Source organism: Salvelinus alpinus, chromosome 31 (genome assembly GCF_045679555.1).
Source record: "Salvelinus alpinus chromosome 31, SLU_Salpinus.1, whole genome shotgun sequence".
Lineage (NCBI taxonomy): Eukaryota > Metazoa > Chordata > Actinopteri > Salmoniformes > Salmonidae > Salvelinus > Salvelinus alpinus.
The window spans coordinates 28,959,767-28,984,489 of record NC_092116.1 but is presented as its reverse complement, the minus strand read 5'-3'; the positions used below and the strand labels follow the sequence as shown (position 1 = coordinate 28,984,489).

Sequence of the window (24,723 nt, the reverse complement as noted above, 5' to 3'; positions counted from 1 at the left end):
AAAGTAGTACATTTTCTTCTTCACGATTGGCTGATCCCTCCTGATGACCCGGTTGAACATGACTCCAACCAATGAAGTTGGAAGTCCCTCCCACTTGACTACATTAAAATGGTGGACGTCCTCAGTGGCGCTGCCCATGGTAATACTGCCTTTTGGCCACTAGAGGCCTCTGTCATTCTCTATGAGTATTTCCCCCTCAACTCATATAGGGGGAGACAGAGGAGCGATTAGGGGTACGAGGTCAGGGGTTAGAGAGGTCAGTCTGTAGAACAGAATACAGTCTTGACAAATCTCAAGATCTCACACACACACACACACCCCTCTCTATGTCACTATCACACACCCCTCTCTATGTCACCATCTCACACCCCTCTCTATGTCACCATCTCACACACCCCTCTCTATGTCACTATCACACACCCCTCTCTATGTCACCATCTCACACCCCTCTCTATGTCACCATCTCACACACCCCTCTCTATGTCACCATCTCACACACCCCTCTCTATGTCACCATCTCACACACCCCTCTCTATGTCACCATCTCACACACCCCTCTCTATGTCACCATCTCACACCCCCCTCTCTATGTCACCATCTCACACACCCCTCTCTATGTCACCATCTCACACCCCTCTCTATGTCACCATCACACACCCCTCTCTCTATGTCACCATCTCACCCCCCCTCTCTATGTCACCATCTCACACCCCCCTCTCTATGTCACCATCTCACACCCCCCTCTCTATGTCACCATCTCACACCCCCCTCTCTATGTCACCATCTCACACCCCCCTCTCTATGTCACCATCTCACACCCCTCTCTATGTCACCATCACACACCCCTCTCTATGTCACCATCTCACACACCCCTCTCTATGTCACCATCTCACACACCCCTCTCTATGTCACCATCTCACACCCCTCTCTATGTCACCATCTCACACACCCCTCTCTATGTCACCATCTCACACCCCTCTCTATATCACCATCACACACCCCTCTCTATGTCACCATCTCACACACCCCTCTCTATGTCACCATCTCACACCCCTCTCTATGTCACCATCACACACCCCTCTCTATGTCACCATCTCACACACCCCTCTCTATTTCACCATCTCACACACCCCTCTCTATGTCACCATCACACACACCCCTCTCTATGTCACCATCTCACACACCCCTCTCTATGTCACCATCACACACACCCCTCTCTATGTCACCATCTCACACACCCCTCTCTATGTCACCATCACACACACCCCTCTCTATTTCACCATCACACACACCCCTCTCTATGTCACCATCTCACACACCCCTCTCTATGTCACCATCACACACACCCCTCTCTATTTCACCATCTCACACACCCCTCTCTATGTCACCATCACACACCCCTCTCTATGTCACCATCACACACCCCTCTCTATGTCACCATCACACACCCCTCTCTATGTCACCATCTCACACCCCCCTCTCTATGTCACCATCTCACACACCCCTCTCTATGTCACCATCACACACACCCCTCTCTATGTCACCATCTCACACACCCCTCTCTATGTCACCATCACACACACCCCTCTCTATTTCACCATCTCACACACCCCTCTCTATGTCACCATCACACACACCCCTCTCTATTTCACCATCTCACACACCCCTCTCTATGTCACCATCACACACCCCTCTCTATGTCACCATCACACACCCCTCTCTATGTCACCATCACACACCCCTCTCTATGTCACCATCACACACCCCTCTCTATGTCACCATCTCACACACCCCTCTCTATGTCACCATCTCACACACCCCTCTCTATGTCACCATCTCACACACCCCTCTCTATGTCACCATCTCACACCCCCCTCTCTATGTCACCATCTCACACCCCCCTCTCTATGTCACCATCTCACACCCCCCTCTCTATGTCACCATCTCACACCCCTCTCTATGTCACCATCACACACCCCTCTCTATGTCACCATCTCACACACCCCTCTCTATGTCACCATCTCACACACCCCTCTCTATGTCACCATCTCACACCCCTCTCTATGTCACCATCTCACACACCCCTCTCTATGTCACCATCTCACACCCCTCTCTATATCACCATCACACACCCCTCTCTATGTCACCATCTCACACACCCCTCTCTATGTCACCATCTCACACCCCTCTCTATGTCACCATCACACACCCCTCTCTATGTCACCATCTCACACACCCCTCTCTATTTCACCATCTCACACACCCCTCTCTATGTCACCATCACACACACCCCTCTCTATGTCACCATCTCACACACCCCTCTCTATGTCACCATCACACACACCCCTCTCTATGTCACCATCTCACACACCCCTCTCTATGTCACCATCACACACACCCCTCTCTATTTCACCATCACACACACCCCTCTCTATGTCACCATCACACACACCCCTCTCTATGTCACCATCTCACACACCCCTCTCTATGTCACCATCACACACCCCTCTCTATGTCACCATCACACACCCCTCTCTATGTCACCATCACACACCCCTCTCTATGTCACCATCTCACACCCCCCTCTCTATGTCACCATCTCACACACCCCTCTCTATGTCACCATCACACACACCCCTCTCTATGTCACCATCTCACACACCCCTCTCTATGTCACCACCACACACACCCCTCTCTATTTCACCATCTCACACACCCCTCTCTATGTCACCATCACACACCCCTCTCTATGTCACCATCACACACACCCCTCTCTATTTCACCATCTCACACACCCCTCTCTATGTCACCATCACACACCCCTCTCTATGTCACCATCACACACCCCTCTCTATGTCACCATCACACAACCCTCTCTATGTCACCATCACACACCCCTCTCTATGTCACCATCTCACACACCCCTCTCTATGTCACCATCTCACACACCCCTCTCTATGTCACCATCTCACACACCCCTCTCTATGTCACCATCTCACACACCCCTCTCTATGTCACCATCACACACCCCTCTCTATGTCACCATCTCACACCCCCCTCTCTATGTCACCATCTCACACCCCTCTCTATGTCACCATCTCACACACCCCTCTCTATGTCACCATCACACACCCCTCTCTATGTCACCATCTCACACACCCCTCTCTATGTCACCATCTCACACACCCCTCTCTATGTCACCATCACACACACCCCTCTCTATTTCACCATCTCACACACCCCTCTCTATGTCACCATCACACACCCCTCTCTATGTCACCATCACACACACCCCTCTCTATGTCACCATCTCACACACCCCTCTCTATGTCACCATCACACACACCCCTCTCTATTTCACCATCTCACACACCCCTCTCTATGTCACCATCACACACCCCTCTCTATGTCACCATCACACACCCCTCTCTATGTCACCATCACACACCCCTCTCTATGTCACCATCTCACACCCCTCTCTATGTCACCATCTCACACACCCCTCTCTATGTCACCATCTCACACCCCTCTCTATGTCACCATCACACACCCATCTCTATGTCACCATCACACACCCCTCTCTATGTCACCATCTCACACACCTGCCCGCGCACCCCTCCCTCCATCTCCCCACACACACCTTGAGGTTCTGTCCATCGAAGGGCAGCGACCCTGACACCAGCGTGTACAGGATGACCCCCAGGCTCCAGACGTCCACCTCTGGCCCGTCGTACTTCTTCCCCTGGAACAGCTCTGGTGCGGCGTAGGGAGGAGAACCACAGAACGTGTCCAGCTTACTGCCCATTACGAACTCATTACTGAAGCCAAAGTCCGCTATCTTGATGTTCATGTCAGAGTCCAGGAGTAGGTTCTCAGCCTGGTGGGGAGAGAGAGAGAGGAGAGACAGAGACAAGGGGGGAGAGAGGAGGGGGGGGGATCAGATCAGTTTGTGCTTTAGCCAGTCAGCCTGGTCCCAGATCAGTGTGTGCTCTTTCCAGTTAGCCTGGTCCCAGATCAGTTAGTGTTCTAGCCAGTTAGCCTGGTCCCAGATCAGTTAGTGTTCTAGCCAGTTAGCCTGGTCCCAGATCAGTTAGTGCTCCAGCCAGTTAGCCTGGTCCCAGATCAGTGTGTGCTCTTTCCAGTTAGCCTGGTCCCAGATCAGTTAGTGTTCTAGCCAGTCAGCCTGGTCCCAGATCAGTGTGTGCTCTTTCCAGTTAGCCTGGTCCCAGATCAGTTAGTGTTCTAGCCAGTCAGCCTGGTCCCAGATCAGTTAGTGCTCCAGCCAGTCAGCCTGGTCCCAAATCAGTTTGTGCTCCAGCCAGTTAGCCTGGTCCCAGATCAGTGTGTGCTCTTTCCAGTTAGCCTGGTCCCAGATCAGTTAGTGTTCTAGCCAGTTAGCCTGGTCCCAGATCAGTTAGTGCTCCAGCCAGTCAGCCTGGTCCCAGATCAGTTAGTGCTCCAGCCAGTTAGCCTGGTCCCAGATCAGTGTGTGCTCCAGCCAGTTAGCCTGGTCCCAGATCAGTTAGTGTTCTAGCCAGTTAGCCTGGTCCCAGATCAGTTAGTGTTCTAGCCAGTTAGCCTGGTCCCAGATCAGTTTGTGTTCTAGCCAGTTAGCCTGGTCCCAGATCAGTTTGTGCTCCAGCCAGTTAGCCTGGTCCCAGATCAGTTTGTGCTCCAGCCAGTTAGCCTGGTCCCAGATCAGTTAGTGTTCTAGCCAGTTAGCCTGGTCCCAGATCAGTTAGTGTTCTAGCCAGTTAGCCTGGTCCCAGATCAGTTTGTGCTCCAGCCAGTCAGCCTGGTCCCAGATCAGTTAGTGCTCCAGCCAGTTAGCCTGGTCCCAGATCAGTGTGTGCTCCAGCCAGTTAGCCTGGTCCCAGATCAGTTTGTGCTCTTTCCAGTCAGCCTGGTCCTAGATCAGTTAGTGCTCTTTCCAACTCAGTCTTGTTGCCACTGATAGGATGGATAGGATATGGACTAGCTTAATCTAGCCTCTGATTTAGGGTCAGATATTTGGATTCCCATAATGATTAGGGTTAAGAATGTGACTCAATTAACCTGATCCTAGATCTGTGGTTAAGACTGACTACCAGTGGTGTAAAGTACTCAGGTAAAAATACTTTAAAGTACTACTTAAGTAGGTATTTGGGGTATCTGTACTTTACTATTTATATTTTTGCTTCACTACATTCCTAAAGAAAATAAATAGACTTTTTTTACTCCATACATTTTCCCTGACACCCAAAAGTACTCGTTACATTTTGACAGGAAAATGGTCCAATTCACGGACTTATCAAGCGAACATCCCTGGTCATCCCTACTGCCTCTGATCTGACTCACTAAACAGAGAACATCCCTGGTCATCCTACTGCCTCTGATCTGACTCACTAAACAGAGAACATCCCTGGTCATCCCTACTGCCTCTGATCTGGTGGACTCACTAAACAGAGAACATCCCTGGTCATCCCTACTGCCTCTGATCTAGTGGACTCACTAAACAGAGAACATCCCTGGTCATCCCTACTGCCTCTGATCTGGTGGACTCACTAAACAGAGAACATCCCTGGTCATCCCTACTGCCTCTGATCTGGTGGACTCACTAAACAGAGAACATCCCTGGTCATCCCTACTGCCTCTGATCTAGTGGACTCACTAAACAGAGAACATCCCTGTTCATCCCTACTGCATCTGATCTGACGGACTCACTAAACAGAGAACATCCCTGGTCATCCCTACTGCCTCTGATCTGGTGGACTCACTAAACACACACGCTTCGTCTGTAAATTATGTCTGAATGTTGGAGTGAAATGATTTATACTTTTACTTTTTATACTTAAGTACATTTTAGCAATTTCATTTACTTTTGATACGTAAGTATATTTAAAACCAAATACTTTTAGACTTTTACTCAAGTAGTATTTTACTGGGTGACTCACTTGAGTCATTTTCTATTAAGGTATCTTTTACACAAGTATGACAAATCGAGTACTTTTTCCACCACTGCCGACTACAACGCATTAGAACTTTAAACTATACATGGCCGAGCAGAGAAGGCTGTGTTGCCTAGCAACAGGAAGGTGTTCTCTGCGCGAGCGCTCAGCGTGAAATAGAACACGATGACATCATCAGACAAGAGACAACTCTGAACACACAGACACCGATGGGCGAGTAACTGTTAGGAGCCTGTGTGAAGGTCATAGTTCAAGCTCTTCCGCCCGTAGCCCCCAGCCCCCAGTCCCCAGCCTGTAAGTCCCCAGCCCGTAGTCCCCAGGCCCTAGTCCCCAGGCCCTAGTCCCCAGGCCCTAGTCCCCAGGCCGTAGTCCCCAGGCCCTAGTCCCCAGGCCGTAGTCCCCAGCCCGTAGTCCCCAGGCCGTAGTCCCCAGGCCGTAGTCCCCAGGCCGTAGCCCCCAGCCCGTAGTCCCCAGGCCGTAGCCCCCAGCCCGTAGTCCCCAGTCCCCAGCCTGTAAGTCCCCAGCCTGTAAGTCCCCAGCCCGTAAGTCCCCAGCCCGTAAGTCCCCAGCCCATAGTCCCCAGGCCCTAGTCCCTAGTCCCCAGCCTGTAGTCCCCAGCCCGTAGTCCCCAGCCCGCAGTCCCCAGCCCGTAGTCCCCAGCCCGTAGTCCCCAGGCCGTAGCCCCCAGCCCGTAGTCCCCAGCTCGTAGTCCCCAGACCGTAGTCCCCAGCTACTTAGTCCCTAGACCGTAGCCCCCAGCCCGGGTTAGGGTTGCGTAACAGTGAAATAACGGTGTGTGTGCAGTATTTGTGTTTGTGTGTGTGTGTGTGTAAATGTTAACAAGTCAGCTGGGTGACTGATAGGTCTCTGGGCCAATGAGGGAGGGAGACATTTATAGAGGCGGGACTTGGTCAAAGAGACAACTAGCGCACGCGCGCGCGCGCACACACACACACACGCTATAGTGTGTAGAGGGAGAGTCTCACCTTCAGATCTCTGTGGACAATACACTTCTGGTGACAGTACTGGACCGCTGACACGATCTATACAGGGATGGAGAGAAGGATTGAGGAGGAAAGAACAAGTGAGAGAACGAGGGGGGAAGCAAATAAACCCCATCTCTCTCATTCACACACACACACACACACACACACTTGCTCCTCACCTGTCTGAATTTGGCACGCGCCTCCTTTTCTTTCATCCTCCCGTGAGCGACCAGGTAATCAAACACCTCGCCTGGAGGGGAGAGGAGGGAGGAGAGAAGAGGGAGGAGAGAGAGGAGGAGAGAGGAGAGAGAGGAGGAGAGAGGAGAGAGAGGGGGAGAGGAGAGAGAGGGGAGAGGAGAGAGAGGGGGAGAGGAGAGAGAGGGGGAGAGGAGAGGGAGGGAGGAGAGAGAGGAGGAGAGGAGAGAAGAGGGGAGAGGAGAGAGAGGAGGAGAGGAGAGAAGAGGGGAGAGGAGAGAGAGGAGAGGAGAGAAGAGGGGAGAGGAGAGAGAGGAGAGGAGAGAAGAGGGGAGAGGAGAGAGAGGAGAGAAGAGGGGAGAGGAGAGAGAGGAGAGAAGGGGGAGAAAGGAGGGAGAGGAGAGGAGCGAGGGATGATAGGAGGAGAGGAGCGAGGGATGGATGATAGGAGGAGAGGAGCGAGGGATGGATGATAGGAGGAGAGGAGCGAGGGATGATAGGAGCGAGGGATGATAGGAGAGAAGAGAAACATTCACAGAAAGGTAGCAGTTCTTCAGTTCTCCTGTATGAAGGCTACATAGCTATCAAATAGTGAAACACAAGGGGGAATCATTTAACTGTTGCACACAGATGACTCAGGGGAAGTATTTTGGACGCGGGCACACACTCACCTCCACTGGCATACTCCATGACCAGGTACAATGTCTTCTCCGTCTCGATCACCTCAAATAACTTCACTGTTGAAGGGAGAGGGTTGGCGGGAGGGAGAGAGGGGAGGAGGGAGAGAGGGGGAGAAAAAGGGATAATTATTTTGATTCAATCACCTATAGCAGCATAGCTCGGTTCAAGATTCTTTAGCGTGATTCCAGTTCATTGACTTGAAATTCAGATTCACTTGTCTATGACAGGATGACAAATGACTCATGATTCAGATTCACTTGTCTATGACAGGATGACAAATGACTCATGATTCAGATTCACTTGTCTATGACAGGATCACTAATAATTGAGTCAACTCACCTATGTTAGGATGATTCAACAGCTTCATGATTCTCACTTCTCGGAAGAGCTGAAGAGGACAGAGAAGATAGTCATCACTGTGTCTGTGTGTGTGTGTGTCTGTGTGTGTGTAGTGTATGTAGTGTGTGTATAGTGTGTGTGTAGTGCATGTAGTGTGTATGTAGTGTGTGTAGTGCATGTAGTGCGTGTAGTGTGTGTGTGGTGCGTGTAGTGTGTGTATGTATATATATCTATCTCATACTCTGCTACAGGGGATCCCTATAGTCCCCTCATGAAATGTAATTAAGGCTGGTTCCCTGTAATTAGGTCTCTCTGAGATCTAGACCACTTCAGAGAGAAATGGATGGAGAGAGAGAAAGTGCGAGAGAGCGCGGGGGAGAGCACGGGAGAGAGCGCGGGGGAGAGCGCGGGGGAGAGCGCGGGGGAGAGCGCGGGGGAGAGCGCGGGGGAGAGCGCGGGAGAGAGCGCGGGGGAGAGCGCGGGGGAGCGAGAAAGAGTGCGAGAAAGAGTGCGAGAGAGAGCGGGCAGGTGGAAGAGCGAGACGGGAGAGAGAGATGAAGAGAGAAAGAGAAAATAGGAGAGAAAAGCACATGAGAGATGGTGAGTAAGAGGAAGGTGTGTGTAGTGTAGTGTGTTATGGTGTGTGTGTGTGTAGTGTGTTATGGTGTGTGTTATGGTGGTGTGTGTGTGTGTAGTGTGTTATGGTGTGTGTTATGGTGTGTGTGTGTGTGTGTGTGTGTGTGTGTGTGTGTGTGTGTGTGTAGTGTGTTATGGTGTGTGTTATGGTGTGTGTTATGGTGTGTGTGTGTGTGTGTGTGTGTGTGTGTGTTATGGTGTGTGTTATGGTGTGTGTTATGGTGTGTGTTATGGTGTGTGTTATGGTGTGTGTGTGTAGTGTGTTATGGTGTGTGTGTAGTGTGTTATGGTGTGTGTGTAGTGTGTTATGGTGTGTGTTATGGTGTGTGTTATGGTGTGTGTGTGTGTGTGTGTGTGTGTAGTGTGTTATGGTGTGTGTTATGGTGTGTGTGTGTGTGTGTGTGTAGTGTGTTGTGGTGTGTGTGTGTGTGTGTGTGTGTGTGTGTGTGTGTGTGTGTGTGTGTGTGTTATGGTGTGTGTGGGGGGGTGGGAGTGTGTGTAGTGTGTGTGTGTGTGTGTGTGTGTGTGTGGGGGGGTGGTGGGAGTGTGTGGGTGTAATGTGTGTGTATAGTGTGCTATGGTGTGTGTGTGTGTGTATATAGTGTGTTATGGTGTGTGTGCATGGGTGTGTGTTTTGGTGTGTGTGTGTGTGTGTGTGTGTGTGTATATAGTGTGTTATGGTGTGTGTGTGTGTGTGTGTGTGTGTGTATAGTGTGTATGTGTGTATATAGTGTGTTATGGTGTGTGTGTGTGTGGGGGTGGGAGTGTGTGGGTGTAATGTGTGTGTATAGTGTGCTATGGTGTGTGTGTGTGTGTATATAGTGTGTTATGGTGTGTGTGCATGGGTGTGTGTTTTGGTGTGTGTGTGTGTGTGTGTATATAGTGTGTTATGGTGTGTGTGTGTGTGTGTGTGTGTGTATAGTGTGTATGTGTGTATATAGTGTGTTATGGTGTGTGTGTGTGTGTGTATATAGTGTGTGTATAGTGTACAGTGTGTATCGTCTATAGTGTATATAGTGTGTAGTGTGTATAGTGTATAGTGTGTAGTGTATATAGTGTATAGTGTATATAGTGTATAGTGTATATAGTGTATATAGTGTATAGTGTGTAGTGTATATAGTGTATAGTGTGTAGTGTATATAGTGTATAGTGTGTAGTGTATATAGTGTATAGTGTGTAGTGTATATAGTGTATAGTGTGTATAGTGTATAGTGTGTTATGTTGTGTGTAATGTGTGGAGTGTGTTGTATGGTATGTTGTGTGTAGTGTGTTATGTTGTGTGTAGTGTGTGTAGTGTGTTATGGTATGTTGTGTGTAGTGTGTGTATAGTGTGTATAGTGCATAGTGTGCAGTGTATAGTGTGTATAGTGTTTAGTATGTAGTGTATAGTGTATAGTGCATAGTGTATAGTGTGTAGTATGTATAGTGTGTAGTGTGTATAGTGTGTAGTGTATATAGTGTGTAGTGTGTATAGTGTAGTATGTATAGTGTGTATAGTGTGTATAGTGTGTATAGTGTGTAGTATGTATAGTGTGTATAGTGTATAGTGTGCTATGGTGTGTGTGTGTGTGTATATAGTGTGTTATGGTGTGTGTGCATGGGTGTGTGTTTTGGTGTGTGTGTGTGTGTGTGTGTGTGTATATAGTGTGTTATGGTGTGTGTGTGTGTGTGTGTGTGTGTGTGTATAGTGTGTATGTGTGTATATAGTGTGTTATGGTGTGTGTGTGTGTGGGGGTGGGAGTGTGTGGGTGTAATGTGTGTGTATAGTGTGCTATGGTGTGTGTGTGTGTGTATATAGTGTGTTATGGTGTGTGTGCATGGGTGTGTGTTTTGGTGTGTGTGTGTGTGTGTGTATATAGTGTGTTATGGTGTGTGTGTGTGTGTGTGTGTGTGTGTGTGTGTATAGTGTGTATGTGTGTATATAGTGTGTTATGGTGTGTGTGTGTGTGTGTATATAGTGTGTGTATAGTGTACAGTGTGTATCGTCTATAGTGTATATAGTGTGTAGTGTGTATAGTGTATAGTGTGTAGTGTATATAGTGTATAGTGTATATAGTGTATAGTGTATATAGTGTATATAGTGTATAGTGTGTAGTGTATATAGTGTATAGTGTGTAGTGTATATAGTGTATAGTGTGTAGTGTATATAGTGTATAGTGTGTAGTGTATATAGTGTATAGTGTGTATAGTGTATAGTGTGTTATGTTGTGTGTAATGTGTGGAGTGTGTTGTATGGTATGTTGTGTGTAGTGTGTTATGTTGTGTGTAGTGTGTGTAGTGTGTTATGCTATGTTGTGTGTAGTGTGTGTATAGTGTGTATAGTGCATAGTGTGCAGTGTATAGTGTGTATAGTGTTTAGTATGTAGTGTATAGTGTATAGTGCATAGTGTATAGTGTGTAGTATGTATAGTGTGTAGTGTGTATAGTGTGTAGTGTGTATAGTGTAGTATGTATAGTGTGTATAGTGTGTATAGTGTGTATAGTGTGTAGTATGTATAGTGTGTATAGTGTATAGTGTGTAGTGTATATAGTGTATAGTGTATATAGTGTGTAGTGTGTTATGTTGTGTGTAGTGTATATGTGTGTGTAATGTGTGTGTATAGTGTGTTATGGTGTGTGGGAGTAGTGTGTTATGGTGTGTGTGTGTGTGTGTGTGTGTGTGTGTGTGTGTGTGTGTGTGTGTGTGTGTGTGTGTGTGTATAGTGTGTATAGTGTGTTATGTTATGTTGTGTAGTGTGTTAGGGTATGTGTGTGTAATGTGTGTGTAGTGTGTTATGGTATAGTGTGTTATGTTGTGTATAGTGTATATAGTGTATAGTGTGTAGTGTATATAGTGTAGTGTATATAGTGTGTAGTGTATATAGTGTATAGTGTATATAGTGTATAGTGTGTATAGTGTGTTATGTTGTATATAGTGTGTAGTGTGTATAGTGTGTAGTGTATATAGTGTATAGTGTATATAGTGTATAGTGTGTAGTGTGTATAGTGTGTAGTGTGTATAGTGTGTATAGTGTGTTATGTTGTGTGTAATGTGTGCAGTGTGTTGTATGGTATGTTGTGTGTAGTGTGTGTATAGTGTGTATAGTGCATAGTGTGCAGTGTGTAGTGTATAGTGTGTATAGTGTTTAGTATGTAGTGTATAGTGTGTAGTGCATAGTGTATAGTGTGTTTAGTGTGTAGTATGTATAGTGGGTTTAGTGTGTAGTGTATATAGTGTGTAGTGCATAGTGTGTATATAGTGTGTATAGTGTAGTATGTATAGTGTGTATAGTGTGTAGTGTGTAGTGGGTTATGTTGTGTGTAGTGTATAGTGTATATAGTGTGTATAGTGCGTATAGTGTGTAGTGTGTATAGTGTGTAGTGTATATAGTGTGTAGTGTGTATAGTGTAGTATGTATAGTGTGTACTGTGTAGTGTGTATAGTGTGTAGTGTGTATAGTATGTATAGTGTGTATAGTGTATAGTGTGTAGTGTATAGTGTATATAGTGTGTAGTGTGTTATGTTGTGTGTGTAGTGTATATAGTGTGTAGTGTGTATAGTGTGTACAGTGTATATAGTGTATATAGTGTGTAGTGTGTTATGTTGTATATAGTGTGTATAGTGTGTACAGTGTATATAGTGTGTAGTGTATAGTGTGTATCGTGTATAGTGTATATAGTGTGTAGTGTATATAGTGTGTAGTGTGTATAGTGTGTATAGTGTGTACAGTGTATATAGTGTGTAGTGTATATAGTGTGTAGTGTATAGTGTGTAGTGTATAGTGTGTAGTGTAGTGTATATAGTGTGTAGTGTATATAGTGTATAGTGTATATAGTGTGTAGCATGTATAGTGTATATAGTGTGTAGTGTGTATAGTGTATATAGTGTATATAGTGTATAGTGTGTATAGTGTGTAGTGTATATAGTGTATAGTGTGTAGTGTATATAGTGTATAGTGTGTATAGTGTATAGTGTGTTATGTTGTGTGTAATGTGTGCAGTGTGTTGTATGGTATGTTGTGTGTAGTGTGTGTAGTGTATAGTGTGTTGTGTATATAGTGTATAGTGTATATAGTGTGTAGTGTGTAATGTGTGTGTAGTGTGTTATGGTATAGTGTGTTATGTTGTGTATAGTGTATATAGTGTATAGTGTGTGTATAGTGTACAGTGTGTATCGTCTATAGTGTATATAGTGTGTAGTGTGTAGTGTATATAGTGTATATAGTGTATAGTGTGTAGTGTATATAGTGTGTAGTGTATATAGTGTATAGTGTATATAGTGTATAGTGTGTAGTGTATATAGTGTATAGTGTATATAGTGTGTAGTGTATATAGTGTATAGTGTGTATAGTGTGTTATGTTGTATATAGTGTGTAGTGTGTATAGTGTGTAGTGTATATAGTGTATAGTGTATATAGTGTATAGTGTGTAGTGTGTATAGTGTGTAGTGTGTATAGTGTGTATAGTGTGTTATGTTGTGTGTAATGTGTGCAGTGTGTTGTATGGTATGTTGTGTGTAGTGTGTGTATAGTGTGTATAGTGCATAGTGTGCAGTGTGTAGTGTGTAGTGCATAGTGTATAGTGTGTTTAGTGTGTAGTATGTATAGTGGGTTTAGTGTGTAGTGTATATAGTGTGTAGTGCATAGTGTGTATATAGTGTGTATAGTGTAGTATGTATAGTGTGTATAGTGTGTAGTGTGTAGTGGGTTATGTTGTGTGTAGTGTATATAGTGTATAGTGTATATAGTGTGTATAGTGCGTATAGTGTGTAGTGTGTATAGTGTGTAGTGTATATAGTGTGTAGTGTGTATAGTGTAGTATGTATAGTGTGTACTGTGTAGTGTGTATAGTGTGTAGTGTGTATAGTATGTATAGTGTGTATAGTGTGTAGTGTATATAGTGTATAGTGTATATAGTGTGTAGTGTGTTATGTTGTGTGTGTAGTGTATATAGTGTGTAGTGTGTATAGTGTGTACAGTGTATATAGTGTATATAGTGTGTAGTGTGTTATGTTGTGTGTAGTGTATATAGTGTGTATAGTGTGTACAGTGTATATAGTGTGTAGTGTATAGTGTGTATCGTGTATATAGTGTGTAGTGTATATAGTGTGTAGTGTGTATAGTGTGTATAGTGTGTACAGTGTATATAGTGTGTAGTGTATATAGTGTGTAGTGTATAGTGTGTAGTGTAGTGTATATAGTGTGTAGTGTATATAGTGTATATAGTGTATATAGTGTGTAGTATGTATAGTGTATATAGTGTGTAGTGTGTATAGTGTATATAGTGTATAGTGTATATAGTGTATATAGTGTGTAGTGTATATAGTGTATAGTGTGTAGTGTATATAGTGTATAGTGTGTATAGTGTATAGTGTGTTATGTTGTGTGTAATGTGTGCAGTGTGTTGTATGGTATGTTGTGTGTAGTGTGTGTAGTGTATAGTGTGTTGTGTATATAGTGTATAGTGTATATAGTGTGTAGTGTGTTATGTTGTGTGTAGTGTGCATAGTGTGTAGTATGTAGTGTGTAGTATGTAGTGTATAGTGTGTATAGTGTGTAGTATGTAGTGTGTAGTGTGTATAGTGTGTAGTATGTAGTGTATAGTGTGTAGTATGTAGTGTATAGTGTGTATAGTGTGTAGTATGTAGTGTATAGTGTGTAGTGCATAGTGTGTAGTGTGTATAGTGTGTAGTGTGTGTGTAGTGTATATAGTGTGTATAGTGTGTGTGTAGTGTATATAGTGTGTAGTGTGTGTGTAGTGTGTATAGTGTGTAGTGTGTATAGTGTGTAGTGTGTATAGTGTATAGTGTGTGTAGTGTATATAGTGTATAGTGTGTAGTGTGTGTAGTGTGTAGTGTATATAGTGTGTATAGTGTGTAGTGTGCATAGTGGGACTCACCTTCTGCAGACTGGAAGAGTTGAGTTGTGTTTTATCAATAATCTTAACAGCCACCTGGAAATGATACACACTGCATTACACTACATTACATTACACTACATTACATTATACACATTACACTACATGATACACATTACATTACTCTACATTACACTATACACACTATACACACTGCATTACACTACATTACATTATACACATTACATTACATTACTCTACATTACACTATACACACTATACACACTACATTACACTACTCAACAGACATAACACACTACACACACTATACACACTACATTAAACTACATTAGACTCAGCAGACAGAGAGACCAATGTGCCCAACAACTTGACAAAACCAAAGAATTCAAACAAAGGAAGACATTAACAACAAGTGACTATAGCCTGGCCATAGAGACAGACCAATGTACAGACTCAGTGACTATAGCCTGGCCATAGAGACAGACCAATGTACAGACTCAGTGACTATAGCCTGGCCATAGAGACAGACCAATGTACAGACTCAGTGACTATAGCCTGGCCATAGAGACAGGACACCACAGAAACGGTCAGAGAAGACAGACTATGTAAACACTGTGGGTCAGGTGACTAGAGAATGAGCAGCACTTCCTACTCCACATTTGACTCGGATGCATTTATCTCCTGAAATGTAAAGAAAGAACTGCCTGTCGAGGAGAACACTTGCATTTTGTTAGGGAAAAATGTAAGAGACTGGTCTAGCTGGTCTGTCATAATATAACAGAGACAGTATATCTAGCTGGTCTGTCATAATATAACAGAGACAGTATATCTAGCTGGTCTGTCATAATATAACAGAGACAGTAGATCTAGCTGGTCTGTCATAATATAACAGAGACAGTAGATCTAGCTGGTCTGTCATAATATAACAGAGACAGTAGATCTAGCTGGTCTGTCATAATATAACAGAGACAGTAGATCTAGCTGGTCTGTCATAATATAATAGAGACAGTAGATCTAGCTGGTCTGTCATAATATAATAGAGACAGTAGATCTAGCTGGTCTGTCATAATATAATAGAGACAGTAGATCTAGCTGGTCTGTCATAATATAACAGAGACAGTAGATCTAGCTGGTCTGTCATAATATAATAGAGACAGTAGATCTAGCTGGTCTGTCATAATATAATAGAGACAGTAGATCTAGCTGGTCTGTCATAATATAATAGAGGAATTAGATCTAGCTGGTCTGTCATAATATAATAGAGACAGTATATCTAGCTGGTCTGTCATAATATAATAGAGACAGTAGATCTAGCTGGTCTGTCATAATATAACAGAGACAGTAGATCTAACTGGTCTGTCATAATATAACAGAGACAGTAGATCTAGCTGGTCTGTCATAATATAACAGAGACAGTAGATCTAGCTGGTCTGTCATAATATAACAGAGACAGTAGATCTAGCTGGTCTGTCATAATATAATAGAGACAGTAGATCTAGCTGGTCTGTCATAATATAATAGAGACATTAGATCTAGCTGGTCTGTCATAATATAACAGAGACAGTAGATCTAGCTGGTCTGTCATAATATAACAGAGACAGTAGATCTAGCTGGTCTGTCATAATATAACAGAGACAGTAGATCTAGCTGGTCTGTCATAATATAACAGAGACAGTAGATCTAGCTGGTCTGTCATAATATAACAGAGACAGTAGATCTAGCTGGTCTGTCATAATATAACAGAGACAGTAGATCTAGCTGGTCTGTCATAATATAACAGAGACAGTAGATCTAGCTGGTCTGTCATAATATAATAGAGACAGTAGATCTAGCTGGTCTGTCATAATATAACAGAGACAGTAGATCTAGCTGGTCTGTCATAATATAACAGAGACAGTAGATCTAGCTGGTCTGTCATAATATAACAGAGACAGTAGATCTAGCTGGTCTGTCATAATATAACAGAGACAGTAGATCTAGCTGGTCTGTCATAATATAACAGAGACAGTAGATCTAGCTGGTCTGTCATAATATAACAGAGACAGTAGATCTAGCTGGTCTGTCATAATATAACAGAGACAGTAGATCTAGCTGGTCTGTCATAATATAACAGAGACAGTAGATCTAGCTGGTCTGTCATAATATAACAGAGACAGTAGATCTAGCTGGTCTGTCATAATATAACAGAGACAGTAGATCTAGCTGGTCTGTCATAATATAACAGAGACAGTAGATCTAGCTGGTCTGTCATAATATAACAGAGACAGTAGATCTAGCTGGTCTGTCATAATATAACAGAGACAGTAGATCTAGCTGGTCTGTCATAATATAACAGAGACAGTAGATCTAGCTGGTCTGTCATAATATAACAGAGACAGTAGATCTAGCTGGTCTGTCATAATATAACAGAGACAGTAGATCTAGCTGGTCTGTCATAATATAACAGAGACAGTAGATCTAGCTGGTCTGTCATAATATAACAGAGACAGTAGATCTAGCTGGTCTGTCATAATATAACAGAGACAGTAGATCTAGCTGGTCTGTCATAATATAACAGAGACAGTAGATCTAGCTGGTCTGTCATAATATAACAGAGACAGTATATCCATGTCATACAGGAGACCTCGTAGATTTAAATTTCTCAATTGTTGCCATAAATTTTTTTAAATATACAGTGCATTTGGAAAGTATTCAGACCCCTTGACTTTTACCACATTTTGTTACAGCTTTCTAAAATTGATTACATAGTTTTCCCCCTCAATCTACACACAGTAACCCATCATGACAAAGCAAACATTTTAGATTTTTTTTGCAAATTCATTAAAAATAAAACAGAAATATCACATTTACATAAGTATTCAGACCCTTTACTCAGTACTTTGTTGAAGCACCTTTGGCAGCGATTACAGCCTCAAGTCTTCTTGGGTACGATGCTACAAGATTGGCACACCTGTATTTGGGGAGTTTCTCCCATTCTTCTCTGTAGTTCCTCTCAATCCCTGTCAGGTTGGATGAGGAGTGTCGCTGCACAGCTATTTTCAGGTGTCTCCAGAGATGTTCGATCAGGTTCATGTCTGGGCTCTGGCTGAGCCACTCAAGGACATTCAGAGACTTGTCCTGAAGCCACTCCTGTGTCTTGGCTGTGTGCTGAGGGTCGTTGTCCTGTTGGAAGGTGAACCTTCGCCCCAGTCTGAGGTTCTGAGCGCTCTGGAGCAGGTTTTCATCAAGGATCTCTCTGTACTTTGCTCCGTTCATCTTTGCCTCAATCCTGACTAGTCTCCTAGTCCCTGCCACTGAAAAACATCCCCACAGCATGATGCTGCCACCACCATGTTTCACCATAGGGATGGTGCCAGGTTTCCTCCAGATGTGACGCTTGACATTCAGGCCAGAGTTCAATCTTGGTTTTATTAAACCAGAAAGTCTTGTTTCTCATGGTCTGAGAGTCTTTAGGTGCCTTTTGGCAAACTCCAAGCGGGCTGTGGCTGTTATGTGCCTTTTACTGAGGAGTGGCTCCCGTCTGGCCACTCTACCATAAAGGCCTGAATGGTGGAGTGCTGCAGAGATGGTTGTCCTTCTGGAAGGTTCTCCCATCTCCACAGAGGAACTCTGGAGTCTGTCAGAGTGACCATTGGGTTCTTGGTCACCTCCCTGACCAAGGCCCTTCTTCCCCGATTGCTGTTTGGCCGGGCAGCCAGCTCTAGGAAGACTCTTGGTGGTTCCAAACGTCTTTCATTTTATATTAATGGAGGCCACTGTGTTCTTGGGGACCTTCAACGCTGCAGAAATGTTTTGGTACCCTTCCCCAGATCTGTGCCTCGACACAATCCAGTCTCTGATCTCTACGGACAATTCCTTTGACATCATGGCTTGGTTTTTAGACAGGTGTGTGTCTTTCCAAATCATGTCCAATCAATTGAATTTACCACAGGTGGACTCCAATCAAGTTGTAGAAACATCAAGGATGATCATTGGAAACAGGATGGACCAGAGCTCAATTTCGAGTCTCATAGCAAAGGGTCTGAATTTTTTAATACATTTGCAATACTTTCCAAAAACCAGTTTTTTCTTTGTCATTATGGGGTATTGTGTGTAGATTGCTGAGATTATTTAAATAATTTAATCCATTTCAAAATAAGGATGTAACGTAACAAAATGTGGAAAAAGTCAGTGGGTCTGAATACTTTCACAAGACACTGTGTATTATTATTGTTATTGTTCAAACATATTGTTAAGTTTATGTAATACTTCATATCCATCGCTTGGCAACAGTGGCAACCACCAATTTATGCCAATAATGCATCTATTGAATTGAGAGAAAGATACTTTTTTCCCTTTGAGTGGTTCCTTCATATATCTCCCTGTCTCGCTCTCACACTCTCACTCACTCAGAGTAATCAGTATCATAGAGCAGTCACACATTGACATAGCCAGCAACACACACACACACACACACATGACCAAAAGCCACCCCAATTACACACACTGGCCTCTGCCTGCCTGAGCAATTTATAATTATTTTTATTTAAAAAATTATTTGACCTTTATTTAACTAGGCAAGTCAGTTAAGAACAAATTATTATTTACAATGACGGCCTAGGAACAGCGGGTTAACTGCCTTGTTCAAGGGCAGATTCTAAGACAGACAGACAGACAGACAGACAGACAGGACAGACAGGACAGACAGGACAGACAGACAGGACAGACAGGACAGACAGGACAGACAGACAGACCCAGTTCAGAATGCTGAACATCGTCTCTGCCTGGTGGAACACAATGAGGACAGAATGTTGAGTGTTCCAACAGAACACCAACTTCAATTCAACAGAGAGAGACAGTTGGGCTGTATCTCAATAGTCTACAATGGCTTCCTCTCCTCTCCTTCATCAAGTCCTTCAGGAGGAGAGAGGAGGGATAGAAGAATGGAAAGAAATAATGTGTGTGAGAATGCGTGTATCTGAGCTGAGGGGGACTGTAGGGGTGGTTCAAAATGGATCCAGTCCAAATGCTGAAAGAATTGAGATACAGCCCAAGTCCAAAGTGGAGGCTACATGGGAAGTGATGCAACAAGACAGGAAGCAGTTCCTGCCAGAAGAGAAAGTGGTGTCTCTGTGTGTATGAGTAAAGTGTGTGTGTGTGTTACCTCTTTCCCGGTGAGGACGTGGCGTGCCAGTTTGACTTTAGCGAAGTTGCCCTTGCCAATGGTCTTCAGCAACCGATAGTTACCGATGTGAGGGGTCTCCTCTGCCGTCGTGGCAACCGAGTTCCGACATCGCGGCATGCTGGGACGGCCCCCCGCCTTGGTGTCCTGGTAGAATGGAGGGAGGGAGAGGAGGGAGTGGTTTAAGTACAGAGATCATTAACTAGATTAAGCCGAGGGACAATTTTTCATTGAGCGGAATCTACTTACAAATAATTGGTAGACTGCAAATTGATCGCAAGAAACCCAAACAGATATTTGAATGAAGCATTAGATGATCTCAGACCTTGCTAACATATGTATACGATCACATACACTGACTATACACAACGGGCCAGGGATGCTGGACCATGTTGACTCCAACGCTTCCCACAGTTGTGTCCAGTTGGCTGGATGTCCTTTGGGTGGTGGATCATTCTTGATACACACGGGAAACTGTTGAGCTTGAAAAACCCAGCAGCGTTGCAGTTCTTAACACCAGCTGGTGCGCCTGGCACCTACTACCAGACCCTGTTCAAAAGCACTTTGTTCTCTTTGTCTTTCCCATTCACCCTCTGAATGGCACAAACATACACAATCGTATTACGGTTTAAAAATCCTTCTTTAACCTGTCTCCTCCTCTTCATCTACACTGATTGAAGTGGATTTAACAGGTGACATCAATAAGGGATCATAGCTTTCACCTGGATTCACCTGTTCAGTCTATGTCATGGAAAGAGCAGGTGTTCATAATGTTTTGTTAACTCAGTGTAGATCTCTCTATTTTGCGTGGGAAGACAGAACAGAATTCTTTGGAACAGATTTGATCAATTAAAATCAATTGGACCTGATTAGCTGATGTTTTCACATTTCTTTTTTGGTCTGAAAACTTGGGCGGCCAAATAAAAATCACCCTCGGGCTGCCAGTTGGGGAACCCTGTTAACCCTCGGGCAGCCAGTTGGGGAACCCTGTTTACCCTCGGGCAGCCAGTTGGGGAACCCTGCTAACCCTCGGGCAGCCAGTTGGGGAACCCTGCTAACCCTCGGGCAGCCAGTTGGGGAACCCTGTTAACCCTCGGGCAGCCAGTTGGGGAACCCTGTTAACCCTCGGGCAGCCAGTTGGGGAACCCTGTTAACCCTCGGGCAGCCAGTTGGGGAACCCTGTTTACCCTCGGGCAGCCAGTTGGGGAACCCTGTTTACCCTCGGGCAGCCAGTTGGGGAACCCTGTTTACCCTCGGGCAGCCAGTTGGGGAACCCTGTTTACCCTCGGGCAGCCAGTTGGGGAACCCTGTTTACCCTCGGGCAGCCAGTTGGGGAACCCTGTTAACCCTCGGGCAGCCAGTTGGGGAACCCTGTTTACCCTCGGGCAGCCAGTTGGGGAACCCTGTTTACCCTCGGGCAGCCAGTTGGGGAACCCTGTTTACCCTCGGGCAGCCGGTTGGGGAACCCTGTTTACCCTCGGTCAGCCGGTTGGGGAACCCTGTTTACCCTCGGGCAGCCGGTTGGGGAACCATGTTTACCCTCGGGCAGCCGGTTGGGGAACCCCGTTTACCCTCGGGCAGCCGGTTGGGGAACCCCGTTTACCCTCGGGCAGCCGGTTGGGGAACCATGTTTACCCTCGGGCAGCCGGTTGGGGAACCCCGTTTACCCTCGGGCAGCCAGTTGGGGAACCATGTTTACCCTCGGGCAGCCAGTTGGGGAACCCCGTTTACCCTCGGGCAGCCAGTTGGGGAACCCTGTTTACCCTCGGGCAGCCAGTTGGGGAACCCTGTTTACCCTCGGGCAGCCAGTTGGGGAACCCTGTTTACCCTCGGGCAGCCAGTTGGGGAACCCTGTTTACCCTCGGGCAGCCAGTTGGGGAACCCTGTTAACCCTCGGGCAGCCAGTTGGGGAACCCTGTTAACCCTCGGGCAGCCAGTTGGGGAACCCTGTTTACCCTCGGGCAGCCAGTTGGGGAACCCTGTTTACCCTCGGGCAGCCAGTTGGGGAACCCTGTTTACCCTCGGGCAGCCAGTTGGGGAACCCTGTTTACCCTCGGGCAGCCAGTTGGGGAACCCTGTTTACCCTCGGGCAGCCAGTTGGGGAACCCTGTTAACCCTCGGGCAGCCAGTTGGGGAACCCTGTTTACCCTCGGGCAGCCAGTTGGGGAACCCTGTTTACCCTCGGGCAGCCAGTTGGGGAACCCTGTTTACCCTCGGGCAGCCAGTTGGGGAACCCTGTTTACCCTCGGGCAGCCAGTTAGGGAACCCTGTTAACCCTCGGGCAGCCAGTTGGGGAACCCTGTTAACCCTCGGGCAGCCAGTTGGGGAACCCTGTTAACCCTCGGGCAGCCAGTTGGGGAACCCTGTTTACCCTCGGGCAGCCAGTTGGGGAACCCTGTTTACCCTCGGGCAGCCAGTTGGGGAACCCTGTTTTAGGACATCATCTGTAACAAGAATTAAACTTTATATTTTGTTGACAACCACTAAAATAAACAAGTAAAACCTGAAAAAAAGCACAACAGAGAGACAGGGACCTTGTCAGTGTTCTGTTAGTCTGGGTTCTAACCTTTGTCAGTGTTCTGTTAGTCTGGGTTCTAACCTTTGTCAGTGTTCTGTTAGTCTGGGTTCTAACCTTTGTCAGTGTTCTGGTAGTCTGGGTTCTAACCTTTGTCAGTGTTCTGGTAGTCTGGGTTCTAACCTTTGTCAGTGTTCTGGTAGTCTGGGTTCTAACCTTTGTCAGTGTTCTGGTAGTCTGGGTTCTAACCTTTGTCAGTGTTCTGTTAGTCTGGGTTCTAACCTTGTCAGTGTTCTGTTAGTCTGGGTTCTAACCTTTGTCAGTGTTCTGTTAGTCTGGGTTCTAACCTTGTCAGTGTTCTGTTAGTCTGGGTTCTAACCTTTGTCAGTGTTCTGTTAGTCTGGGTTCTAACCTTTGTCAGTGTTCTGTTAGTCTGGATTCTAACCTTTGTCAGTGTTCTGTTAGTCTGGGTTCTAACCTTTGTCAGTGTTCTGGTAGTCTGGATTCTAACCTTTGTCAGTGTTCTGGTAGTCTGGGTTCTAACCTTGTCAGTGTTCTGTTAGTCTGGATTCTAACCTTGTCAGTGTTCTGTTAGTCTAGATTCTAACCTTGTCAGTGTTCTGTTAGTATGGGTTCTAACCTTTGTCAGTGTTCTGGTAGTATGGGTTCTAACCTTTGTCAGTGTTCTGGTAGTCTGGATTCTAACCTTGTCAGTGTTCTGTTAGTCTGGATTCTAACCTTGTCAGTGTTCTGTTAGTCTGGATTCTAACCTTTGTCAGTGTTCTGGTAGTATGGATTCTAACCTTGTCAGTGTTCTGTTAGTCTGGGTTCTAACCTTTGTCAGTGTTCTGTTAGTATGGGTTCTAACCTTTGTCAGTGTTCTGTTAGTCTGGGTTCTAACCTTTGTCAGTGTTCTGGTAGCCTGGGTTCTAACCTTTGTCAGTGTTCTGTTAGTCTGGGTTCTAACCTTTGTCAGTGTTCTGTTAGTCTGGGTTCTAACCTTGTCAGTGTTCTGTTAGTCTGGATTCTAACCTTGTCAGTGTTCTGTTAGTCTGGATTCTAACCTTGTCAGTGTTCTGTTAGTATGGGTTCTAACCTTTGTCAGTGTTCTGTTAGTATGGGTTCTAACCTTGTCAGTGTTCTGTTAGTCTGGATTCTAACCTTGTCAGTGTTCTGTTAGTCTGGATTCTAACCTTTGTCAGTGTTCTGTTAGTCTGGGTTCTAACCTTTGTCAGTGTTCTGGTAGTAAGGGTTCTAACCTTTGTCAGTGTTCTGGTAGTATGGGTTCTAACCTTTGTCAGTGTTCTGTTAGTCTGGGTTCTAACCTTTGTCAGTGTTCTGTTAGTCTGGATTCTAACCTTGTCAGTGTTCTGTTAGTATGGGTTCTAACCTTTGTCAGTGTTCTGTTAGTATGGGTTCTAACCTTGTCAGTGTTCTGTTAGTCTGGATTCTAACCTTGTCAGTGTTCTGTTAGTATGGGTTCTAACCTTTGTCAGTGTTCTGTTAGTCTGGATTCTAACCTTGTCAGTGTTCTGTTAGTATGGGTTCTAACCTTTGTCAGTGTTCTGTTAGTATGGGTTCTAACCTTGTCAGTGTTCTGTTAGTCTGGATTCTAACCTTGTCAGTGTTCTGTTAGTATGGGTTCTAACCTTTGTCAGTGTTCTGTTAGTCTGGATTCTAACCTTGTCAGTGTTCTGTTAGTCTGGGTTCTAACCTTTGTCAGTGTTCTGTTAGTCTGGGTTCTAACCTTTGTCAGTGTTCTGTTAGTCTGGATTCTAACCTTGTCAGTGTTCGGTTAGTCTGGATTCTAACCTTTGTCAGTGTTCTGTTAGTCTGGGTTCTAACCTTTGTCAGTGTTCTGGTAGTAAGGGTTCTAACCTTTGTCAGTGTTCTGGTAGTATGGGTTCTAACCTTTGTCAGTGTTCTGTTAGTCTGGGTTCTAACCTTTGTCAGTGTTCTGTTAGTCTGGATTCTAACCTTGTCAGTGTTCTGTTAGTATGGGTTCTAACCTTTGTCAGTGTTCTGTTAGTATGGGTTCTAACCTTGTCAGTGTTCTGTTAGTCTGGATTCTAACCTTGTCAGTGTTCTGTTAGTATGGGTTCTAACCTTTGTCAGTGTTCTGTTAGTCTGGATTCTAACCTTGTCAGTGTTCTGTTAGTATGGGTTCTAACCTTTGTCAGTGTTCTGTTAGTATGGGTTCTAACCTTGTCAGTGTTCTGTTAGTCTGGATTCTAACCTTGTCAGTGTTCTGTTAGTATGGGTTCTAACCTTTGTCAGTGTTCTGTTAGTCTGGATTCTAACCTTTGTCAGTGTTCTGTTAGTCTGGGTTCTAACCTTTGTCAGTGTTCTGTTAGTCTGGGTTCTAACCTTTGTCAGTGTTCTGTTAGTCTGGGTTCTAACCTTTGT

The 24,723-nt window shown here is 45.1% G+C and overlaps 1 protein-coding gene across 8 annotated transcripts in view; it reads right to left on the bottom strand.

Annotated features, from left to right (window-relative positions):
* mark2b (MAP/microtubule affinity-regulating kinase 2b) overlaps positions 1-24,723 on the bottom strand; it is a 132,852-nt gene that overhangs the window by 68,363 nt on the left and 39,766 nt on the right. For all 8 annotated transcript variants that reach the window (XM_071378508.1, XM_071378512.1, XM_071378510.1 and 5 more), the window contains exons 2-8: positions 19,785-19,949; positions 14,663-14,716; positions 8,150-8,198; positions 7,801-7,866; positions 7,114-7,184; positions 6,935-6,991; positions 3,641-3,877 (exon numbers count right to left, since the gene is read on the bottom strand). In XM_071378508.1, the coding sequence (XP_071234609.1) occupies positions 3,641-3,877; positions 6,935-6,991; positions 7,114-7,184; positions 7,801-7,866; positions 8,150-8,198; positions 14,663-14,716; positions 19,785-19,949 (699 nt within the window). The remainder of the gene's footprint in view (positions 1-3,640; positions 3,878-6,934; positions 6,992-7,113; positions 7,185-7,800; positions 7,867-8,149; positions 8,199-14,662; positions 14,717-19,784; positions 19,950-24,723) is intronic.